Source organism: Egretta garzetta, unplaced genomic scaffold (assembly GCF_000687185.1).
Source record: "Egretta garzetta isolate BGI_Z169 unplaced genomic scaffold, ASM68718v1 scaffold377, whole genome shotgun sequence".
NCBI lineage: Eukaryota > Metazoa > Chordata > Aves > Pelecaniformes > Ardeidae > Egretta > Egretta garzetta.
The window spans coordinates 383,919-399,386 of record NW_009260339.1 but is presented as its reverse complement, the minus strand read 5'-3'; the positions used below and the strand labels follow the sequence as shown (position 1 = coordinate 399,386).

Sequence of the window (15,468 nt, the reverse complement as noted above, 5' to 3'; positions counted from 1 at the left end):
CTGCTGTCAGAGGTATCTATGCTACAAATCACACATAGGGCTGAGAAAGGAGATTCACCTGAACAAGCCTAAAACCCAGACCAGCTCTTTTCCCTGCTTTTACACAAAGATGATGGAAGGTCTTCCATTTCCTAACACAGCACATAGCTTTGCACTCACGCTGTGGCTGAAGTGGGTAAGAAGATTTAAAGAAAAGAAAGAAAATATTAAAGGCTCTTTTCTCTCCTGCAGCCAGGTTTTGCTGTGCAGAGTAGCAGGGACCAGACGCCCTGTAGGGAAGCAAGTCTTGCCAGATCCTGTAAGAGCTCAGGAAATGCCTGAAGTGGCAGGGGGGCACGTGGAGGTGGCAGTCCATCTCCTCCCCTACATTTGGGTCCCCTGACACTTGTCTTGCATTGAGCTCCTGGGGGACATATGCAGTGCATCTCCCCACAATGTTTATGAAACCTTCCGGGGGATGTGACACTCAGGAAGAGCCTTCATTCTTGACCCCTCTCCAGCTGGCTGTCAGTCTGTCTGTCCTAATTTGGCCTAGCTACACTCCTTCCCAGCAGATGACTTCTGCTCCTTTCTCCACCCTACCAGGACAACAGCTCAGTCTAAAGCTGGTGCTGGAAAGCGGGTCCATCCTGTTCCCCCAGGGTGTCAGCCCCAGCCAGGCCAGGACAGCCCTGCCAGCACTGCCTCGGCACCACTGCAACATGCTCCCACCAGCGTTAAATAAACACTAAACAATGTTTAATACTTTGTGAGGAAGCGCTATTAGCAAGCTCCAGTTGTCTTATCAGAGCCACTGGCTTCTCACATGCTGCAATTTAAAATGACAAGAAACACAGCTGAGATTAAGAATTAAAAATAATACAAAAGCCAGGCAAAGATAAGGTAAGGCTGACGGAGACTGTCAGCTCCCAGGGTAGCTTTGACCCCCAGCAATAAAGCAACCGCCTGCTTCAGCTTCTCCTGCCAATTACTCTGAAGGCAGTTCATTCTGCTGAGGCAAATCCTTGTCTTTTCTACCCACAACAGTCTTCCTGTTTGATGCCTACAGATTTACATCTCCGTGTATAAGTTTTCATCTCTTAAGCATCTGAACACTACAGATGAAGAAGAGACTTGCTTGAGACAAGTAACTGCTTTGTAGTCACATAGAAACACAGCTTCTAGCATCTTTCAGATGTTGTCTTCTTACGGCTTTTTAAAAACAGAGATTACAACAAAGAATCAAGACCTAAATCGGCTTAATTCACTCTAATGCAATCTCAGAGATGTGGGAAAACCTGACAGCGTCGAAGTGAGTACTGAGCACACATCACATGGAGAAAACCCTTAAATAAGGGCGAAAATACCAAAGCCAAAATCCAGAAGAAAATGCTCTAGGACCTCAAACCAAGGTTTAGTATTAAAATCTCAAATGTTCATATTTCAGGGGTGATTTAGCATTGTGAACACCCTATTGCACTACTGATAACATGAACAAGCCCCCATAGCCATAGTCAGAGAAAGCAGTGCACTCATTAGCACCTGCTGCTAAGCCCTCATTTAGCTTATGATATTTCTCCTCCACTTTTTAAACCAGCCTCCTCACAGCACTGCCGCCTGTTTTGCCAGTCTTAACCCTTACTGTAGCCTTTTGAAGGCAGCAAATAAATAAAGGTTTTCATTTCTGGGTGTTTGAGTTGCAGCAAAAAGGAAACATCTGTTGGGAAGGAGGAAGCTGCTCTGCTTTCATTTCACTTTTGGAGCTGATGACATAATTGGCCATTAGATTAGCAATTAAAGAGAGCCAACTGGAATGCTTATTCACATAAAAAAGGGAGCTCAGTTCCTGCCCAGGCCTATTTCAGTGGTTTTTTTAAATCCAATTTTCCACTTAGCTTTCCTCCTTGCTCCAGGGAGACACATATGAACCCTTGAGAACCAGCAAAGCTGGTGAAAGCTCATGCTGCCAACAGCCTTGCTCAGACCTACCCACTGTGGGGACTCGAGGTGCCTTCCTAACCCCTGCAGGGACAGGGCAGAGGTTTGCCGTGACTCATCTTACCAGGATTTGCCACGCTGCCGAGCAGGGCTGATGCCTGACTCACTCAGCACAGCCCTCGCTCCCCCTCTCTGAGTCAGGTCTCAGAAATTGCCGAGCGGAGGCTGCTCCCACAGTGCCAAAGACCCAGGGTGCATTTTTGCACCCGCTTACATTTGTTGGCCACGCAGCACAAAAGCAATTAGGAGTGCGTGGGTGAAATCTTACTGTCTGGATCGGCAAAGTCATCGTTTACCCTACTTCTACATGGTTACACCAGAGGGAAGCAAGACCAAGGAGCGGGCGAGATTGAAGCCCTAATTAAATGTATTTTTAGCAAGAACAGGAAAAAAAAAAACCCTGGGTTGCAGGTTTCCAAAGGTAACAAAGAGCTTTCTTGGTTTGTTTTCTTAAAACCCCCTAATAATTATCAATCCATCTATTTACCTCTGAACTGATAATATTTCTCATGATGACCAGAAAAACAAATCAGAACATCTCACAATACCCTCCTCAGAGGATTTCTTTTGGAGCAGTAATGTAAAGGGTAAGAGCCATTTAGCAGCCTACTTAATATACATTTTCTGCCAGACAATTTCCCCTGTACCATATTATCAAAGGCATAGCATAATTGCTGTATAACAACTGGAGCATGTCCAAAAACATTTCTAAAGCCTGGAATGATCTTGTTCAGGTTGAAAGTTCCATGTTTTAGAACAGCCCCTTCTTCCCAAGACTGTTTCAGACCAAATCGACAAGAACCGAGCATCTACCTCCTGCCTCTCAACATCCATGTTCCAGACAACAATTCCCCCATCCGCACCACAGGAGATGAGCTGCCGAGTGTGGTGAGCATATGAGAGAGACTGAACTTTATCACTGAAAAAGAAACAAGACAGTTACTAATGAACCATCTATGGCTAGCACACAAGTAAGCATAAAATATACAATAAAGCAGTATAAACCACTTGTTTGCCCATAGGTCTCCCTTCTCCCCTCACTGTACAAGGCAACCATCAGATGCAAATCAGTCTTTGCTCTCCCGCTGGGACCAGAACCAGAGCGTTGCTCATCTAGGCAGCATTTGCAAAAGAAAAGACCTGTTCTGAAAACTGCTTTTGCTGCTCCTGAGACGCTCTGGGAAGCCTGAACAGAGCTGCAGCTCCAGGCCTCTCCAAAGGCACATCTGGATGCATAAACGCAGCCCCGGTAAGGCAGCTTCTTGTCACAAAGTCAGTAACAACTTTGTTTCGTAGATCTCTGCAACATCTAGGAATGAAGCACTGAGGAGCTATTGAAGATTTTCTTTTAGCACTAACAAGCACAGAGTGTTTCAAAAATGATCATTTTAGATGACCTTTAAAGGTCCCTTCCAACCCAAACTATTTTATGATTTTACGATTAAGATCCAGAGGCTAACTTCTTATTAGGAGAACTAATTTCCACAGCAATAAATCTAGCAACGGTGTATTAGCAAGCCCCACTGTTAGGGTACAAGGGTGATCTAGGAATTTCACCAAGAGCTCTGCAGTGCTCTGAAAACCCAGCGGCATCCAAATCACTCAGCAGATGCAGCATCACTCAAAAGAAACGTATGAATATGTAAGAAACTGTTAGACCAAAACCACCATGGGATTTTGCCTCTCCAGACCTGAGCCTGGCATGCAAGCCTCATGTATATGCACTCCCAATAAACTGAAACAAACCTGTGGCAGTGCCAGTGTTAAAAGGCTAGGAGGTCACTGCAGTTAAAGCCATTCTGATCTCCACTCAGTGTCCAGCACAGGCTTACTCTATGCTATGCAAATGTGAGGTCTGCATGTGCAAAGATGAAGCCTCTTCGCATTGATGAGATGGTGAAGGCCCTTATGGGTAAAGCACATTGCTTAGAATTCAGGCTGTAGGTAAAGTGGCATGGAAAAAGTTAGTGTGGAGGAAAAAGGGACTAATTGTCCAAGCCTGATGCTCCCTCTAGGGGAAGGAAAGACCTTGACACCTAAAAAGCAAGAATTTCTCTGCAGCTGCTCTCATTTGAGGACCCTCCTCTTTCCAAAAAAGGTGCAAGCTCTGGCATAACACATTCATGAGTATAGATATTGTGCTTTCCTTCACCACGCTTTGCAAAACTCTCAAACCAGCCTGTGGGCCCAACGCTGAAAAACTTACTATAAGCAACTTATTCCAGCTGTATATGGACCAGAGCAAGTCACACATACAAGCTTGAGGCATGTGAAGTCTGTAACCTTTGGGCTGTTTGTTTCCAGATGTGGCTTCTGCCTTTAGCTTTTCTCCCATAAAAGCAGGAGGAAGGGCTTTAAACGTACTTATGTCCTTGCAACTCGATGGCTGTTCCTTTTCTTCCTCCAATATCCCACATTATAATGGAATGATCAGAACTGCCTGAGAATAAAACTCGCTGTATTGGGTCCCAACAGAGAGCAGTGACACCACCTGAAATAGGAGATGCACACAACAGTCATTTCATTACAGAAAGTGAAAGACAAGAATGTAGCTAAATATATATCTATAAAGATATGATAAAAAATATGGATAGTGATTAAAATGCAGGTCTCTTTAGCAAAGGCTGTGCAGCCACTGTGTTTGCCAGTTGCAAACTAACAGCCTAGAAAACCTCCTGAAGCCCCATCCTGCTCTTCTGTGGGAAGAGGACTCTGCTGCCACTCGCATGGATGAATCCACCGAGCAGTGAAGCCTGGTAGAAGAATGGTCACGGTGTGACTTATCATCTCCATCATTCCAGGAGATAGATTTTATTACAAAAGAGAAGCAAGTGTGGAAAATTATCGGCATCTTCACAGTATCCTAGCACAAGGATTGAACTACTTTGTGCTACCTCATGCTTGAGCTATTAGCATTCAATCAGAGAGGAGGGACACAGAGAGAAAACACTGAGGGATGATCACCATATCTTCTGTTAGATGGCAGGATCGCATCCCAGGGTGGCTGGTTTTAAAGTGTCATGGGGCACAAGTCCCAGCAGTGAAACAAGCAGTTAGTGCCTCCAAGATGTGCCTATTCCACTTGGGCAAAAGTATCTACCAATATGGGTATCTCCTTGAGGAGCATCCTTTTACCCCCAGAGTTACCACAACTCATTCTACTCTCACTCTGCTTTAATTAGCAGCTACTGATTGTGGCGTTTTCTGCCATAGAAGTTTTCTGATCAGAAATCTGATTGCTCTTGTTTTTACCAATAAAGAATAAACTTCCCTGAGCTGTAGTAACAATTTAAGGTCTATCTCCCTTCCACACTATGCACTGACATAAGTCACCCTAGCATTTCACAGAAGAGTCAAACCACTATGATGCTGAGCACAGGTGAAGAACCAAATGTGGTCTCTTCCTGAGGCCTTACCTGTGTGTCCCTTAAATGTCGTAACAAGGCTGCAGGACTCTTGCTCTAGTTTGAGTATGGTCACTTGCCCAGAATGATCACCAACAAACACGTGCCGGGTTTCCACATCAAATCTGATGGACAAATGCTGAGAAAAACACATTGCTTATACAAGCTTTGCATTCCTTTCGTGACTTGTTCATTCTTTTAACACAAGTATACTACAACCTCATGAATAGTGCTCCAGTCTCAAGGAGGTATTCAGAGTATACTTTTAGGCATCTAGCTCATATCTGTTCATATTAATAGTGCAGTCTCCCTGAGCAAACCAAAGAGCGAGAAAAAATAGGACTATTCCAGAGGATGTAATTTGTGTTTTTTATTATAAAACACCTTTGAAGTAGCCCTTCACCACAAACAAAGGAATCATCTCCCCAGGCTCTCTAAATTAGGTGCTAGAATGGGATAGTGTCCACTCTCTCCTTCCCTTCCCCAAATTGCATAAATAACTATTACTAGCTTTGTCATTACGGTTAAGTTTATGAATACAACGAAAGGGTATTGTTTTATGTGGTACTTGGGGAAGTGTCAGCTACATCAGGTGCATCACACATTTTCTGAACTGAATAAAATCTGGACCCATTGAACAACCTACTGGAATCACCTATCTGGACAGATTCTGACTTCTTCATCCAATTTAATCCATGTTCAGAGTCCATACTGGATATTTAAGGAGCAACTGCAATTTTATGCACACAGAACATTGGGGAAAAAAACCCACATTCCTGGTTCTGCCAAGCTTTTTGCAATATTTGTCAATGATTCTCCTTTTCTCTGCCCTCCACATCACGACCCAACAAAATTTTTAATCACTCGAAATGGTCTGTTCTCTAGACAGATTTAGTAAATACAGGACAAATTCCTGCATTAAGCTTTCAAAAGTATTTATCATTTAATTAAAAATTAAGTTCAGTCTTTATGCCATTTAGATTGGCTGAATGACCAGATGATATAAAGCAAGTCCATGTTCAGACAGTAATTTTGAGTCAGTCTCACATCCCATGAACAAGCTAAACAGGCATAATCTATACCATGTACACTATGGGGCACTAAAAGTCTGTTTATGCTAACCCCTGATTTCAGCCTAAGAGCTCATACTTTTCCACTTCCCTTTTCATTTGCAATAAAGCTGAATTAATATTTCTTTTATTGTCAGGCAGCTGGGGCAACTCTAGGTGAATAAGCCACTTGAGTGCCATTTCTGGAGCCATTTACTCTTTAGTTAACCCAAATTCCCAATACATAGTGGGCTGTTCCAGAGTGAAGGACAAGTACTTATTATTTTATATTAAAGTCATTTAATTTTTACCATGCATACACATAGGCACACTGACCTGATCACTGACCTACTTTGCTACCACTAATTCTTAGAAGAAAGCAGGCACTGCATGTTTAAATGAAGGCTCTGTCCATATTTATTACAATAGCAGACCACAGTAGGTTGCAGATCGCCCATTGTTTTGCTCAAAAATGCTTAGACCTAAATATGCCACCACGCATTAAGGAGACAAATCAAGGAGAACAGACAGTTTTTAAAATTGGCTTTAAATAACGGTTTCTCTCACAAAGCACTGAACCTATACAGGGCACAAAATTTGGAGGACAACTAGAAAAAATAAACCGAAGAGGCTGTTCAAGCGCCAAAGAGCAGAAATAAGACTGAGAGCTCAGCAAAGGATACTGCAGGCCGCAGGCCCCTGCGCTGGTGCGGTACCCTCCCAGCCGCTGGCCGCTCTCCGAACAGTGCCATGTGAAGTGTTTGTCTTGTCCGGTGCTTAACACCCACTCCATTTCCAGGACAAACAGAATCATCATGACCCTGCTTTGATGAGCTGAAAATTAAGCAAACATATAATCACATTGCAGAGAAGAACACGGACGGCAGAAGATCATTGCAAATACCAACTGCACCCAGTTCCTCCATTACCTACTCACCCGTTCACCCATCCCTACAGAAGAAACTGGTGTTTAATAATCCCGTTGACACAAGCTACCATGCAAGCTTGTAAGGTCCCTGCTCTGCATGTTCAGTGTTTGCATGAGAAAGAGCAGAAGCAAGACTTAATTCCTTCCATGCCTACTGCAGCCATTTATCTTCTACAGTAGCACAAGTCTTCCTTTCATCATTGTATCATCACCAACAATGCTGCCATTGTGGAAAGCACTCTGGGCTCTACTTAAACTTCTTTTGAGCTGGTTTTATGACAGCAGTGCAGATGCCTATGCTGCCGCTCCTCCCACTGCGAGGTCTGGTGGATCTGGGCTGCAGATTGTGGTACCCCAGCAGAACAATGAATTACAGCACAGCCACAACCCAGCACCAAAGGGAAGTTTTAGCATTGCATGTAAACCAGCTAAAAAGGAAATGGGAATAAAATAAAATAAAATAAAAAACCTAAAAAGATCACAGCTGGGCAAGATGAATAAAACAGCTGAAGGAATAAATTTCTACTGCTACCTAAATAAAGCCATCAAAAGCTTTTCATTAAAGCAAGGGAACCCAGGCTTGTACAGACAGCTTTTGTATGAATGACCAGTGGGCTTGGTTGTGAAAGTGCTGATTGAGCCTACTTTTAATAAAACAAGTGGCTGGAAAGACATGCAGAATTACTCCCAGCTGTAACTTAGCAGCGAATGCCATACTTCTCAATCCACAGCCCTACTAGTTTATTACTGTTTTGAGACCTGGCAACATGTGTCGCATGAAGCAGGCTGCTTGTATTTGTTTGTATAAAAGCTGACACACTGGAAAGATTAAATATCTTCGGAAGCTTAAAAACCACCCTGAAACCTCTGTTTGAAATGCAGAGAAACTCCTCAGAACAGTATGGGGAGATTGCTGCCTGCCCTATACAAATATACAGCACAGTTCAAACCCTATGAGGGGAACTAGTTGTAGCAAAGAATAGGATGCTTGTACAAGCCAACATCTGCCCCTGATCCACATCGCTTTATAGACCCAGATTCCTCGAGGAGAAAAGTCAATAGATGCATTGACACAAGTTGCCATAACCGTGATTGGCAGCTGGACTAGTTTACAGCATCAGACCTGAACTGTGCCCAGATGCGTTCACCCTCGCCCACAGAAGAGCTCAGATTTTGGCTCTCGTTTCCACATGCTTTTAAACTCCAGGTTTGCAATCAGGATAGAGGGATGGGGAGCACCTAGGAGTCACCTGAGCTCTTTTAAACAGACCTCTCTTCTCTCCACCCTCCAGATTTCTTCTCTGGGAAGAAATTCGGTGACCCCACGGGTGACTACTGCTTGTCTTTACCTACCTGTTGGCCTCCCTGGGAGCACCTGCACTAGCTGGTGGAGTGGTGCACTGCAGAAAGGGCCATGATGGGATGAATGCTGCGATAAGTGCCTGATGGGCTTGTATACAACTCCCGGGGGCTTGTGTGCACCAGGAGTGCTGCAGACAGACCCATGCACTTCCACAGGATGTGCAAAGCTGGCTGAGATGAGGCTGTTCCAGGCCTGTCCAGGGATGTTTTCTCAGCACATGGCATCTGCTGCTGCTAGTGTCAGCTTCCCATGGTTCGAACTGGCTGTGGGGATAGCTGGCACCACCCAACTCTCCTAAATCTCTTCCTATCTCCTCCTAAAATTTCTTCTAAAGGGCAGGGCTTGTACCTTCTGCTAGAAGCATTGCCTGTGGATGGTGAGGCAGCTCTCTCTGGCAAGTAAGGAGTAGGCATTAAAGAAATGTGTGCAGGCCAAGAGGTGGAAGGAGTGTATGTGATAGCTTTGCTTATCCTCCCTCCCCCAAAAGAGCTTTCAATTCAGTGCTCTGTTGCCCACCTGCAAGTGCTGCACATATTAGCTGGTGCCACCACACACACGCTGATGGTAGAACTATCTGAACCAAGTGAAAGAGTACGGGGGAGGTCATCTAAGTAAGGGAGGAAAGAGGACAAATGCATGTAGAGAGTCACTTGTCATTTAAGGGGAATTTGACCCATGTAAGGCTGAAAGAAGAAAAATTCCAGAAGGTTGGAAGTTGATAGCAGAGCATGGAAGAAGTCTGGGCCTTAAGATTAACACAGGTTCAGGGTCATGAAGCAGCAAACAAAAAGCTGGTCCTTCATTCATAGAAGGTTTGATCACCATTTGTGTGCAGAAAAAAAAGTAGAAAAACCATTTCCAAAGCTGTTCACTGCAACAACAGCAGGATGGAGAAGTGGGGATGGAGGGTGAATGGGGCCACAGTACAGAAAAACCCACAGTAAGCACCAGGCAAGAGCAGATCTGTGTAAGCCAGTGTGAAAAGAGAGCCCATGTGCAGAAGGTAGAGAAGCAGCAGACAGGAGAAGGGAGCAGGTCCATCTGCAGCAGGAGGGTGGGAGGGAGCAAGGGAGCTGCACTCCCACCATGAGAAAGCAGAAGTGAGCACTGTGCAAAGAGCAGATTGGAGAGAGGATGGAAAGGCCTAGGCAAAAGCAGCTGCAGTAAGGAGGCGCACACTGAGACGTCAGCAGCCAGAGTGCAGGGGAAAGGAAGGTCTGCGCTGCGTGTAAAGTCAAAGGTCCAAGAAGCACAGCCAGTGCATGGCCACGCACAGCGCAGGGCAAGAAGTTGTTCTGGGTGAAGGAGAGAGCTACAACAGTGAAAAGCAGCAGCAAACACCAAAAGAGACGTGGAAGTCAGTAATAAGAGAAAAAAGCTTAGCATGTGCAAGAAAAGCACAAGAGAAGAGGCTGTGCATAAGGGAAAGCAGAAGTAAGGTCATGGCATGAGCTGGCCTGAAGGCAAGGAGGCAGAGGGACAACCCTGAAATGGGCAGGCTGCAGAAAGCATGGGACAGAAGCAGGTCTACAAATCCTGCTCTGCAGAACAAGTATGTGTTAAATAAATAAAAAAATTAAAAGAGCAGGAACTGTTATATCATCCAGAGGGGGCACAGACTGGAAACGTGGCCCATTACAAGAAGGTGCAGTTGCAAGGAGCAGGGTGCAGAAGGCTATGCAGAGTGGGAAGCAGCAATAGCCATGCGGTAGGACTGGCCTGCGAGGGGCTGGAGGGGGCTGGCAGGGGCTGGAAGCTGGGGCTGCCAAGGGAAGGGAAGGGTTTCTTCAGTACTCGCAGAGCTTCCCAAGCAGCACTGTTCAAATGCTTGCACCACCCCTCCTCATGCAAGGGAAGGAGTAAGCACTTGTAGGATGCCAATGCCTCGTGACCCACCCCAGAGTCCTGACTTAACACTGTGCCACATCCCCAATCTCTGTTTTGATCCCTTTCGAGAAAGGGAAGATTTCACAACTCCAGACACAGCATTGCAGCAAAACCTTCACAGAGCACAGCCAGCCATGTCCACTGCCAGTGCTCGGTCGCTGTACGACACCGGACCTGGCCGCAGACCCCTGCCAAGACCAAAGCACAGCCTATGCACATGCTGTCATTCTTCATCCACCATTTGGCAGGCATATTCATGGCCTTTCAAGATGCAATTAGTGTCCTTTAGTCACTACAGCAGCTTCAGCTACTTATAATAATACCTTGTTGTGGGACATGATCAATAGCGAGCCAGTTGCTGGGCAAGGTGCTACTCTTAAGAACATTGCTAAGCATTTACAAGCAAAGCTAGCACAGGCAAAACCAGCCAGCATGGCTAAGCTAAAGCTCCCTGGTAGACTAAATAAAATTATTTAGTCCCTTAAAATATCTTCAAAGAATATAAAGACTTTTCTCGAAAACTTTCAACAAAACCAACCATCCAACACTTGTTAAAGTAAGGCCACCATACGCAACAAAATTACATGGTCCTTTTTAAAGATGTTTTTTTTTGCCTGAAGGCTTTGCCAAGATGGTTATGCCAACCCCTATACCTTGGCACAGCCATGGGAAGAAGGTGTACTGTGGCGATGGGATTGTAGAGGGGAGTCACCCTGGACCAGGTGAGGAAGGTTCACTTCTGTTGGATCATGACATGCTTACCCAAAGGACTAAGTGGCCCTTCCTTGCATATTCTCCCAGAGAGCATGGTGAACATGAAGCCCTTCCCACCTTGCTGTGTCCCAGCAGTGCTTTTGGACTCTGGTCCCAGTGATGCCCTCAGTAAGCCCAGAACCAGTGTCCTGGATGGAGGCAACTGTGAGGAGCACAGAGGTACCTCTCGGTTCATGGTCCAATGGAGCTGTAGGAGCCTGTAACTGACAGCCATGCCCAGAGCATCTCACTCTTGCAGTGCTTCCCCAGCACCCTCCAGTATGGGTCAGCCAAGCTCAGGGAAGTGGCAGAGCAGGTGCTGCACTCCCCTACCAACACACGGGGTGAAGAGTGGAGAATCAGGGAGAGCATGTCTCTATGGATGGGGGTGGTGGGAGGCACTGTGCTGTGGAGCAATGGTCAGCCTCAGGTCATCAGTGCACTGCAAACAGTGGAGGATCTCTGCTTTGGTTTCCTCTCTTGCACAGTCAAAAGCCTGCCTGCTAAAATTACCTGTTGAGATTTTGGGTGACACTCAGTGGAGCTGAGGCAACCCAAGATTGTCCTTGGGTTGCTCTAATTTATTCTGTGCCATGTCATTGCTGTTCTGGACAGAGGAGCAGCCCAGAGGGGTTTGGGCAGCTCAGCATGGGCTGCTAGCATTGCGGGTAAGCTGGGCAGAGCGTGTACTCATGCAGAAGCTCTCCTCCATGCCCATGTCCTGCCCTGCGGCATTACAGCAGCTGTGAACCGCTGTTCCAGGGAAAGTTTCCTACTGAATCTGAATGGCCTTTCACTGAATCTTGTCACTCCTGCAGCAAGGAACTGGGACCCACCTTTCCCCCTCTCTCGTTGCCATCTCCATTTCCAGCAATAACAGCGGTCTGGCTTTTCTAAGCCAGGAGGGGGGGGAGAAAAAAGAAAAAAAGCCTCACCAGCAGTACCTGAGGGCGTATGTTTCCAAACCCAAACTCTTGCCCACATGGCCGGCAATGTGCAGGAAGAACACCAGTCCTAATGCTTCTTTAACCCTTACACAGAGGGCATTATTATACAGACACATACACACACACACACACACAAAATTGGGGGATCCCAGCAGCCTGGAATCACCACACTTTTTTTTGCACTCCCAAAACTAGGTCACTCGCACACTGACATTATTTTTTAAATTAGGGGAATACAGTTTTCAGTCAGCTTAAACAAGGAAAAGACCAAACATCAAACTCTGATGGCAGGGGCTCCGTGCCCCTGGGGGACACAGCAGGCAGTGAGCACTGCACACAGTGGCTTAAGCACCTGAAGGCAGACACCGTCTGCTGTCAGCGGTCAACGTGGTTTGGGCTAGAACTGAAATGGTGCCTATTTTGGACACAAGTATTGCTTCTCTTGCCCTAAAATAAATCCACAGATTTCAGATAAAACCTTTTAACACATCATCTGAGTGTCCTGGCACAAAATGACCAGAACTGATCAAAAACCTACCCATGCTGACAACAGGCAGCCTAGGAAGGAGGCAACTGCAGTTGGGACTGTGGTCACTCGTACCGCCTCTACTGACGTTAATGGAGCCTCATTAGAGTCCTCTCTTGCCCAGCGTTTGGGGGATGCCATCTGAACTCTTGGGGTTCTCCCATATGACAACCCATGGAGGTTCTCCACGGCACCTTCCTATCCAGAGGCCTCCTCCAATGCTCTGCAGCAGCAGCGCATCTGGCATACTGCAGCAGAAGGCCACGAGAACGGCCTTCATTTTCCTTTGTTTTTTTTTTAATTTTATGAAGGGTGCTCCCCAGGCCTTGGGTGGGCTGCCACAGGCAACTGGTTATTCTGCCATACTGCCAAGATATACGTTTCCCCCTTCCACAATTTTCAGCCTTTTCCCTGAAGAGCTCAGAAAGAAAGGTGGTCTCATGCATACGTTGTTCTGCATATGCAGAAGAAAAGACTTCAGTTCCCCTTTCCTAGGCTGTGATTAGCCTGCAAGATTGAATCCAAGCATGTAAATGGATGAGCTAATAACAAAGGGGGCTACAGTCAGTAGAACTCTTCAGTGCCACAACCTTTAAATTTGAAACCTAGGTGTGTCTGGAGCAATCACAAATTCAGATACTAAAGACTTGTACAGTCAGACTGCAGCAATCTGATTTAAGATTCACATATGTATTTTATCATCATTGGATATTTTTCTTCAGTTTTTACAAGCTAAGAAAAAAAAACAGGCATTCTAACTTAATTTTACAACACACCAGGTATTTGTGAAAGAACTGAAGTAAAACGCTCGAAAGCTGATGCATGTTAGCCCTGCTCTGCAAAAATCAAGATTCTCTTCATACCTTAAAATCTAAATGTTACAAAGTGATCCCCAGAGCCTCCATTTAGAGATTGTAAATTATCCTCTCAACCTTCCAAGGTATAAAACTGAAAATATATGAGTAAATACCTATTTTTAAATGTATGTGAGAAATCTCAAGCCAACACTTCAGAGGCTTCTATACAGAAACACAATGGTTAGCATATAATATGATATGATACCGTATAATATCGTACCACCTTAGTCTAACAGTAAGAGAGATGTAAGAATAAATTGTCATATGTATTTGTTACTTTTAGAAGAATACCTGTCCCAAGTGCAGTGTTCTTTAGAGGTTTGACAGGGATAAATAAGTAGGTTTCTTAAAACATCACATTAGCGAATACCAGAATATAATTAGAAAAAATATGGATTAGCATTTCTTGACCTTTTACTGTGACAGGTATTCACTGATAATCTTGAGATTACTGAAGCTGACAGTTATTAAAATATAACCAGACTAACCCCAAAAGCTGCAGTCCTAAATGCTCCAGCCCTAAAAGAGAGGTTAGTTTTCTAGGTTGTTTCATTAGATACACTGAATTACTGAAGACTAAAAATGAATACATCTCTTCCCCAAACGTGGTCTGGATGTTGGACAATTTACTATCTAGAACGATATTCCAAAGGAACATTTAAAAAGAAAAACAGAACATGAAACAGCTCTTTAAAAGTCTTGTAATCTCAGAACAAAGCACATTATTGATCTATTGATAAAACCAGCATCTACATTAGTTTAAAAAAAAAAATATCAATCACTGTAAAGGAGATGTCTCTGCATTCACACTCCTTACGAGAACATTAACAAAAATTAATGACAATACAAACCAATTTACACGGATCATGGTTCTTACCCTGGTAACTTTTCACTAGTGTCATCTTGTTGTAATCTTCTGACAAAATGAATTCCTGAGGGAGACAAAAGAAAAAACAAAAGAAACAGTGCTTAGAGATGTAAAGTATTTGAGAGTGTTTTCATTTGAATTTGGTACCAAGGGAAGCTCTCCCTTATTCGCAACCACAGTCCTGTCTATACTTTTGCTAATTTTGAGTACCTCTATCTAAAAACCTAAATTATTTCACTTTCTAAAGCTGCCTAAGAAACAACATCACAAGTGCTTCTGATCAGAATGGTGGAGATAAAATAGGAACTATTAAAAAAGAAGTCAAAAAAGCTGACAGAAATGGCAGGCTCTGAGCCGAGGCACCACAAAATGAGAGCTGAGTTGTGGCACGTAGCGAACACCTATTGCTCAGGACTGCCTGGGCAGAAACCTGCATGAAACATGGCTATATGTGCACATGTGTGCACGTGTATATATACACATGTATCCATGCATGCGCTTACACTACATCCCAACCTGAAAACTCAGGAAACTCAATATAAATATGTAAGAGCCCCTTGAAGTTGCTCAGTCCAAACTAGGTACCAATAATCCATGACGGGAATACATTTCAGGTTTCTGTTCAAAAGTCTTTCAGTGCTTCAGACAAATAGAAACCCAGACTTTTTCTTCGCTTGATTTCATCCCACTATCGGTTAATATTTATTCTGGTATCTCAGAAGCAGACTTTCTTGCTTTGCTACAGCTTCGTTGTGGCTAACAAGCAGCTGTGTGTAGGACGAAGGGCAGCTTAGCGCAGGCTGTGGCTGCCTGGGGAGAGATGCGTGGTGTGACCCAGCCGGGCTGGCTCCTGTGAAGAGCACACCTATGGGGACTGCTCTGCAGTCCTGCTGCCTTCGTGCTGCTGTT

At 44.8% G+C, this 15,468-nt stretch overlaps 1 protein-coding gene across 1 annotated transcript in view; it reads right to left on the bottom strand.

Moving 5' to 3' along the window:
- WDFY2 (WD repeat and FYVE domain containing 2) overlaps positions 1–15,468 on the bottom strand; it is a 66,447-nt gene that overhangs the window by 5,075 nt on the left and 45,904 nt on the right. Inside the window, exons 5-9 of the mRNA XM_009642614.2 lie at positions 14,569–14,623; positions 7,114–7,264; positions 5,394–5,506; positions 4,342–4,468; positions 2,791–2,896 (exon numbers count right to left, since the gene is read on the bottom strand). Of these exons, the coding sequence (XP_009640909.2) occupies positions 2,791–2,896; positions 4,342–4,468; positions 5,394–5,506; positions 7,114–7,264; positions 14,569–14,623 (552 nt within the window). The remainder of the gene's footprint in view (positions 1–2,790; positions 2,897–4,341; positions 4,469–5,393; positions 5,507–7,113; positions 7,265–14,568; positions 14,624–15,468) is intronic.